Source organism: Tasmannia lanceolata, unplaced genomic scaffold, assembly GCF_043159265.1.
Source record: "Tasmannia lanceolata isolate RefF3 unplaced genomic scaffold, GAP_Taslan_0.1 ptg000005l, whole genome shotgun sequence".
NCBI lineage: Eukaryota > Viridiplantae > Streptophyta > Magnoliopsida > Canellales > Winteraceae > Tasmannia > Tasmannia lanceolata.
Genome location: NW_027518682.1, coordinates 9,472,150 through 9,481,636, shown reverse-complemented (window position 1 = coordinate 9,481,636; position 9,487 = coordinate 9,472,150). Strand labels below are relative to the sequence as shown.

The 9,487-nt window shown below is 40.9% G+C and overlaps 1 protein-coding gene across 3 annotated transcripts; it reads right to left on the bottom strand.

Annotated features, from left to right (window-relative positions):
* Positions 1–2,821: 2,821 nt before the first annotated feature.
* LOC143877405 (putative polyamine transporter At1g31830) lies at positions 2,822–5,949 on the bottom strand. 3 transcript variants are annotated; one of them, XM_077379426.1, is made up of 3 exons: positions 5,693–5,949; positions 5,446–5,576; positions 2,822–4,581 (listed from the first exon to the last, which is right to left on the bottom strand). In XM_077379426.1, exons 2-3 carry the CDS (start codon positions 5,446–5,448, stop codon positions 3,127–3,129), a joined length of 1,458 nt encoding a protein of 485 aa, XP_077235541.1. In that variant the 5' UTR covers positions 5,449–5,576; positions 5,693–5,949; the 3' UTR covers positions 2,822–3,126. The 3 variants fall into 3 exon arrangements, with proteins under 3 accessions (XP_077235541.1, XP_077235542.1, XP_077235543.1); XM_077379427.1 differs by having other exon boundaries at positions 5,446–5,540; XM_077379428.1 differs by lacking the exon at positions 5,446–5,576.
* Between the last annotated feature and the right edge of the window lie 3,538 nt (positions 5,950–9,487).

Sequence of the window (9,487 nt, the reverse complement as noted above, 5' to 3'; positions counted from 1 at the left end):
CTCATGACTTTAGTCTTTTTTGGAGGGAAGCCCAAAAGCATACATATAAAGACTAAAAATACCTCATTGTAAGTTTGAATTACAAAAAGACTTTTTTCACATAAAAAGTCAACACTTTATACAGCTTCACTCTTCTATTTTTATTTTTTTTCTTTTTTTGTTACTCAAGCTGGGGTTTGTCATACCCTTACTAGTTCATTAATTTTTTGAATGGTAAGATATATCGAAGAAACATGAAGTACATCAAAAGAAAAAGCTGACTGAGAGGGTTGACAAAAAGAAAATATAAATACAAGAAAGGAAGAACAATATAAAAAGGCATATCACGGGGGGAGGAAGTCCAACAACTCAAGCTCCTGCCTTCCCACTCCTCTAGCGAGACCGTCCGCATCAGAATTCGCCGACCTTTTGACATGCCGAAATACAACTTCCATTCCACCAATTCAAACTCTAATCTCGTCGATCCAACCGACGAATCTCCAAGGGAAATATTTTCTATCCTTCAACGGCCCTATAACATTCTAAGAATCCCCCTCCAACCATCACCTTAGCCAAGTCAAGAGACTCAACTAATATAATTCCCTGTAAAGCCGCTCTGATCCCCTACCAGTTCATTAACATGATAAAAAATTTATGTTCTTGTACAACATCTATCTGGTCTATTCATTTTTACAATGTTTAAAAGGGACGGGTGTATAATGGGGAGAGGGATGTTCTCTCCCTTACAAGGACAATCAATCTATGATATAAAAAAAAAAAAAAGTATGCCGCTGCAATTGCTTCCCTCCGGACATGCGATATTCTCCACGACTTGAGAAGTCTGCGTTTCTCTTTGATCTTTACTAAATCTGGTAATTTCTTCCACAGATATTTGTTAGTATCTTGGGCGACGTTCATGGCTATGAGGGAGTCTGATTCTAGCCATACATCTTCAATCTGCATTTCCAGCACTAACAGGATTCCTTGATGGAGTGCATCAATCTGTACGGAGTGCCTATCTTCCTTATTGATGGTCAAAGACAATATCCATTGGATGAAGCCTTATGAGTCGAGGATTATTCCTCCCATCTTCGCATCATCATTTGCTAAATATGCATGAGTGTTCAGCTTGTAGGCCTCCTTAGTTGGTTTTGATCCAACTACACCCCCTTGACCATAGTTAGCAAAACTCGGTTTTAAACAACATTTTTCTTTTTTGAAAATAACTCGTTTTTATTGGTGAGCAGTTTAAAACTTTTACAACGAATAAAACTCTGTTTTTTGAGGCAAACGTTTTAAACACGTTTTTTTTTTTTCGCAAACTTCCCAAATTTACCCCCACAATATTTTGTAAATGACAAAATTCTGAACTCATTTCCTTGTACTTCAATTTTTTTACTACATTTTTTTGAACTAGTACCGTATTAAATTCAAATTTTTGCCATCCGTTTTTTCCCGAATCACGTTTTGCTAACCATGTTCTTGAATTTGTTTTAACGAGCCACTGAGAGCATTTTGGGAATTGTAATTTGTAAGTCTTTGACGGCTAGTTAAAACATGTAAAACAAGGTAAGTTTGTCCCATTATCAAAAAAGATCCTGGAAAGCAGTACAGTTCCCTATTCGTTTTGTTCAAGTAAAGGGAAAGGACTCGAGTCCTCTTGATAAGAGAATAAGCTGGAGGCTCTGTAAGTTCTTCGGTTTATTCGGACGAGGGTTAGGCTTATCCCATTTTTTACATAAATTTGGGAAAACATTTTGCAAATTCGTAAGATCCCCTTGAACTAAATCTAGACTATCGCAACCATATCCCTTCATTCCAGATATTGAAATCTTGGATGTGAGCTACAATTTCGAGATTCATCTTGGCTTCTTTTTCCTTTTATCCATCAGCACGTTGTTCTTTTCTCATATTCTATTCTCCACTTCTCCAACCACCCCTTCCACAACTTTCCTCTTCCCTCCCGTGAAATAGTAAATGGCAACCAAACAATGATAGGAAAAGGAAAACAAGTACTGAATATTTTGAAGCTAATTATTATTTTGTCGGGTGAGTATAGCGTTTGGTGGCTATGACTGTTTACTTTCTAAAGCACATGAGCACTTTCCTGAATACTAATTAGTTTTGGACGGCCAGCTTGCCTCCTAGGCGATCTGTTTTATGACACTACGGTTTCAACATGTGAACCCATCCATGAAGATACCATTTTCTGAGACTAATTATCATGCCTTCTACCTGTAAGCACCAGCTCACAAGCAGGTTCTATTTTGAACATTTTACAGCTTTCCTCTTCTTTTTACGGTTTCAATTGGTCCATTGTACAGATTGTAGAACAAATGTTTACAACGGTTGAATAAAGTCCCTGGTGGATGGAGGTGGTGAAGTTGTAATGACAGTGTCACCAGTTTACATTCTGTAATTCACCTGTAGCTTCAAATCAACAGTATACTTGAAGTCAATAAATACATAAGAACTGTGAATAATAGTTAATATGCAACCACTGTATACTTTCTTTCAGTGATGTGCTTGTTCAAGTAAAAGTTCTCACTGCCAGTGCAAATGAAGCAATTTCTTTCCTGAAATCCATCATTCTCATGCCATATGTCTTTTCAGTCCATAGCAACTATGAAAATTCATTGATAATTAAACCCAACATCAATAGTCAACAACGTAGATATTGGTCTCTGTCAATGTGGACATAATCAGTAGCAAAATAGATGTGTTTATCTTCACCTCTATCTACGAATAACAATGTTGTTTATCTCAAGGTTCAAGCAATCCAGTTCCACAGCCAACTTTAGATCAGCATACCATCCATTCACAAAATCCGTGCTACAACATGTAAGTAAATTAGCTCTTGGGGTCAGCCATGTGTTAAACATTTCAAAATGTTTAAAATACAAGCTTAAAGACAATAAAACATATCCAGGTCTCTAATAACAAAATTTGGCTAATAACTTACAAGATTATGTGCCACCCCAAAGAGTTGCTTTAAAACTTGACGATTTTATTCATCAAGCAAACTCTTCGGATGGAGAACAGCATGGGAACAGAGACTAGTGTATGTAAAGTGTAGAAGTGTATGCCAGCATGCTTCAAAGCCAGATAAAAAGATTGCCATACTGTGAGCTTATAACGAAGACTTGCTTAATCAATCAACGATTCGGTATACCCATGTTCGACAGGTTGAAAATCCGGGAGGTCGGAGTTTATGGAGAACCTGACCCATCGTTTTTTCTCAATATATTTTAGAAAAGGTTGCATAACAAGCCCAATAAGCACAGCAAGTAGGCTTATAACCATGACCTTGAAAGAAGCAAGAGCTAAAACCACACAAATCAATACGGTAGGAGGCATACAGAGTAGAATGGCACCGGCAGTCCCAACAGGTATCTTGTAAGGCCGCAAAGCCGTTGGGTACTTCATTCTTAACCTTATAAATGCCAAGAATTCCAAAATCATTCCAAAACAGTACAGGAAATTCTCTGCAGCTACAATCTCTTGAAAGCTCAGCCAAGAGAGCAAAACAACTCCCGTGGCCGAGAACAAGATCCCCATAAGAGGAGTTCCATGACGAGACCTTTTGCTAAAGAACTCGGGAAGCATCCCACGTTCTGCCATTCCGAGAAGTTGAAAGGAGTCACTGCTCATTTCAGCAATAAACATCCCCATATTTGATAGTGCAGAAGCCCCTTGCACCCACCATCTTAGCCAAACCCCGGCAATCATTTTTGCTATATCTGAGAAGTACCCATCAGACCACAATTCCCTATCGAGCCTAATTGCACCTGTACCAATCAAAAGAGGAAAAAAGTACCCAAAAACAACCAAAAGAAGAGCATAAAAGAGTGCCTTTGGCAAAGTCCTCTTTGGGTCTTGCACCTCTCCAGCTAGAGTGCTAATTGAGTCCCAATAGTTCAGATTCCAGAAGAGCGTGTTCAGGTACAAACCCCAATCCACATTGTCCATGTTAACCACAAACCATCTTGAAGGTTCCAATTCTGGTATCGCCACAATTCCCATAACAACAAAAGGGAGGAGCGAAAACACCCCAAGGGACACAGCAACCCATCCAACTATAGTTAAACCCCTATAATTCATGTAAGTAAGCGCAATAGTCAACAAAAGCACGGTTATAATCCTAGGAAAACCTTCTCCTAAAGCAGGAAACCCCGATTTCAGATAGTCTAAAAACAGAACTGGGTATAAGGCATTGTCAATAACACCACTCAGCCATTTCATCCAACCCTGCTGAAAACCCCAATAAGGACCCAGAGCAGACGATACCCAAACGACATACCCTCCATTCTCTGGGAACATGGTGCCCATCTCTGCAGTTATTAGGGCCTCTGGGACACTCCATATGAATGGGAAAATCAGAAACCCAAGAAGGGCTAGAAGGGGACCAGCTGCCTTGACACTATCCTCCACACCAAAAGGGCCACCAGAAACCTCATAGAAGATCAGAAAAACAAGGGGTACAAGTGAAACCTTCCTGAAATTATCTAACCTAGGAGACTCTCCTCCTGGCCTTTGATAATCTAAACCACTGTACTCCCCCATTGGAACAAAAGATTTCTTGTTTATTGCATTCCTCAGTTTCTGCACACAAAATTTAAGGCGGGACGGAATAAGGATACAATGCTTCCAAGGAAAAAAAAAAATACACAAGACAGGAAAAAAAAATTACAGATAGGAACATTCTAGATTTTCATTATGGTCTTCACAGTAATTCAAATTACAAATATCTGAAATGATCTCTATAATACAAAGGTAAAAAAACAGAATGATTCCCGGAATGTATTATATATTGATTACCACAAAAAAATCCAGTCATTTCCGTAAAAATAAATGTGTCTAAACCATAGTTGCTAGGGTAGGAAATGAGTGCAAGAAGCGATGCAGGAAGTGAAAGTGGGGAGCGAGGGGTTCAAAATAGATAAAATAAGGGAAGCGAAAAGCCCTAGAAGAGTAAAAAGAAAATGTGTGGGAAGTGTCATTGAAAGTCTACATAAAACATGTAGAAACCTCATTGGAAGTGAAGAAGAAGTACTTCGGAAAGGATTGTAGTAGGTTAGGGAGGAAGGTTAATATATATAAGGATTAGAAGTAGAAAATAAGACTTCGTGGTGAGTAATTAGAATTACAAGTTTTAGGAAAATGATAAAATATTCTTTTGAGAAGAAATATTAACCTAAATAGGAAGCGTACTTTAATTGAGAGGAAACATGTAGGAAGCGTCTTGGAAGCACTCTTCTACTAAATTTGGGAAGCGAGAAGAACTTAGCTTCCAAAAGCGAGTTTAAAGAGCAGCTCGCTTCCCAAGAGAAGCTCGCTTCCCAAGAGAAGCTCGCTTCCCAACCAACTAGATAGTTTCTAGTAACTATGGTCTAAACTATATATTCTTGAATAAAAAGGAATTATAAAATTTTAACCCAAGATATTCAAATAGCAAAACAATCTCACCATTTTAGGGAGGGAAAAAACGAAATTTCTCACTAATACGAATTTTCCAAGCCGTGGTCGAACGTTTCAGTAACCTAAAGTTCTCCTTTTCCTAGCTGAAGATTTGCATTCACGAAGTAGAATAAGAAATTCTGCAACTCGAAAAAACCCTAAAATCACAACAATTTTGTTCTGCAACAATAAAACCGGAATCTGACCGCACGACGGATAAAGTGAAAGGAGGAGAAAAGAGGGGAAGAATCCTTACCGGAATGTAAAGCTCCGCCGGAAAACTGAAAAACTGCCGGAAAACGTCGGCAGAGGTCGGAGACAGATCTGCTCCAATCTATCTCTCTAAATCCTGCTTTATTTTTCATCCACCGTGCTTTATATACTCGTAGCTGAGTTCACTTGTCAGTTGTTAAAAAAACTACTTGTCCAATACAAGGGAATCCACAGTCCAAGAGCTCCACATGTCGAGGGGAATTGATTCGGTGATGGAGAACGCTGCCCTTATTATACCGATAGGGGGCGGGGGAATTATTTTGGTAGGGCGCAGCCTCACTGTATTATAGTGTGGCAGCCCACTCCAGGATTAATACCTTTGACCGATCTGAACCGTTCATTTGATAGTCTTTAGTTTTGGATCTACTATGACCCAGCAATAACGCATTCCTTAGTCCTAACTAGACCTGGCAAACGCGACCCGTGCCCGCGGGTCGACCCGACCCAACCTCAAATTTGCGGGCACGGGTCTAAGTTTTAGTGACCCGTCAAAACTAACCCGCGGATGACCCAACCCGCAAAAACACGGGTCGGGTCAGGTCAACCCGCGGGCACCCGCTTTTTTAAGGGTGGTGATTTTGTTATGCTAATCTAGTTAGATGGCTTTTTTTCTAATGCCAAGGATGGTGATTTTGTTATGCTAATCTATTTTTTAAGGGTTTGATGCCTGAATAGATTATGGCTAGCACCATAGGTTGATCCCAACCCTCCGATTTGAATGTTAGAGGGTTGATCACTTGATCCTAACCCTCTATAGATCGGAGGGTTAGGATCAACATATTGAAATGATTTTTGGGGCAACACCTATTTAGCCAGTGGGCCATCTAATGGACGGTTTGGATCATCCCACGATGCCGGCCATACCGCCCTCATCAAAATCCAGTGATAACATTTCCTAAAATAAGCAACTGTTTGAATTTGCACCCGCGGGTCACCTAAATTCTAACCCACAAAAATGCGGGTCATTTCCTCACCCGACCCGTGTGACCCGCACCCGAATCACCTGCGGGTTGACCCGGCCTGACCCACCCGTTTGCCAGGTCTAGTCCTAACTAGGGCTGGCAATTTGACCCGTAAAAAAGGGGGATCCGCCCTGTCCTGCGGGTTAGGGGATTCCCCACTTTGAACAGGGATGGGGACGGGGATTTAAAAAATTCCGAGGTGCGAGGACAAGCGGGGTAAAATTTCAAATCTGCCATTTGGACTTTTTTAAGTGTGCGGGGCGGGAATGGGGATTAGGGATTCCCCCGCCATTCCCGAAGCGGGGGCGGAGATTTTTCTTTATGGCAGGAACAGGGACGGGGAATGCAACATCCGGCCAGCCCTGCCCCGTTGCCAGCCCTATTCTTAACGTCTAATAATGTGCATGTTTGTGGTTGAATGTGAACCGTAGCTTAGATTAGTAATTTTCAACCTTGTTAGCCTGATGTTTGGGCGTGGGAGATCCAAAGCGAGGCTTATCAGGTAGACGGTTTGGATCAATGAGAAATGGGACTAACAATGTCCTGGTGTGGGTGCAATTTATAGTACATTGTGGTCACGCCCCACTAAACCATTCTTCATATAAGTATAGCATCTACTCCAAAAATGCTTAACTGGATGGCGACCTCATTATACTAGCCTTTGATAAATCTGAACCCTAGATTTCCTATCGCCAGTAAATCAGGTTAATCATTTTGATTCCAAAACAAGGTCTACCAAACGGGCACTTTAGATCATTCAAAGGTGGGACCTACAATGTGTAGGTAAGGGTGTCAATGGATCCACTTCGGATCAAATCCACCGATGTCTTAGTCACAGTCCATTCAAATCTCGGAGTGTTCTTCAAATCCACCAATGTCTTATTGGTCATATTAGATTCGGAGTGTTCTTCAAATCCTACTTCATTCGTTTTGGTCACTATTCATTTCAAATTGGACTGTCCATCGGAGTGTCCTAGTAGGTCCCACTTGCATTCTATAATGTTAAAATTCTCAAAAGGCGAATGAAGACATGATTCGCAGCTGCAAGGGTGAATCGTAGCAGTGTGAACGCAATGGGCCCAGGGACTCAGGGTCAATGGTTAGAAAAGAGAAGAGGGTGACTGAGACTCGAGAGAGAGAGAGAGAGAGAGAGAGAGAGAGAGAGAGAGAGAGAGAGAGAGAGAGAGATGAATGAAAAATTACTAAAAATAGGAATAGTTCCAAAAATGCATACGAATTATTTTTACTAAAATATCCCAAAAAAATACTTAAAAGTTATAAAATAGGGGGATTTTTGTAAATAGTATAATAAAGTCGGATTTAGGACTGTCCTGCCTGCTTCTTGCTTCTGATCATATCAGTAATAATTTCGGATCCTATGAAAGGGTCTTGAAATATGCCCATGGATCCTATCATTTGACTAGATACTATCCGTTTAAGTATAGATATGTATAGTCAATCGGACTGCCTAGGTCCATTGACAAATATGAGTTCCGCCAAACTAAGGAAATTACACCTAATTTAGGGATAAAGCTTCAAAGTAAAACCATACGACCCTGAGCAGCCGCACACAGCAAACATTGATTGGGAACATCAATAGTCTTAGAGGAAAGTCCGGCAGGGGAAAATAAATCTAAAATCTTATGTAAATATTGGATTGGTTTCTGGAACATACGACCTTTCGCCACCCATACTTTTCTCGGATGTTGTATTGGCCAAGTAGCCCAATGACAACTAGACCTGGCAAACGCGACCCATGCCCACGGGTTGACCCGACCCACCCGCAAATTTGCGGGCACGGGTTTGAGTTTTAGTGACCCGTCAAAAGTAACCGGCGGGTGACCCAACCCGCAAAAACACCGGTCGGGTCGGGTCAGCCCGCGGGCACCCGCTTTAAGGGTGGTGATTTTGTTATGCTAATCTAGTTAGATTGCTTTTTTTTCTAATGCCAAGGATGGTGATTTTGTCATGCTAATATATTTTTTAAGGGTTTGATGCCTGAATAGGTTGTGGCTAGCACCATAGGTTGATCCCAACCCTTCGATTTGAATGTTAGAGGGTTGATCACTTGATCCTAACCCTCTATAGATCGGAGGGTTAGGATCAACCTATTGAAATGATTTTTGGGGCAACAAATGCGGGTCATTTCCTCACCTGACCCGTGTGACCCGCACCCGCATCACCCGTGGGTTGACCCGGCCCGACCCACCCGTTTGCCAGGTCTAAGTCATGCTTGGAAAACCGGTTTTACAACCAAAAGGAAACCGATAAATTGGTTATTGCCACGGCATCACAAGTGACGTAATCAGTTCATTTGGTTTAGGGAACTCGCCAAAAAGGTAGTTGTTTTTAGTACACGTGGTGGATTGTAATAGTTGGTTGCTCGGTTGCTCCCATCAGTCATATTCTCGGTCACCATATCATTTTCATTGGAAATGGCATTTAATTTAAAATCAATACATCATTTTGGGAGCCCCTCTTATTTAGGAGAGGAGAGCCGCATAGCTGAATTCGTCTTATTTATTTAATTCATGTGAGGTGGCACTTCATTTGCTCTTGCAAAATTGCCTAGACATTACCCTTTGATTATTTTCTATTGTAGGTGGTATTTTCATAGCCTTGTTCTGAAAGCATTTCCATTAAGGCAACGTCCAGCGAGCATGAATTTTTTTTTTTCAAGATAAATTAGCTTCTCAAGTGATGAGAGAGGTGTAGAGTGGGTGGGAGAAGAAGAGATTAGAGGGGCATGAATGAGAAGCGGAGTGTGAGAAGTGGCAAGAAACAAGGAAAAAATCAATCATATTTTTGAGTTTGAG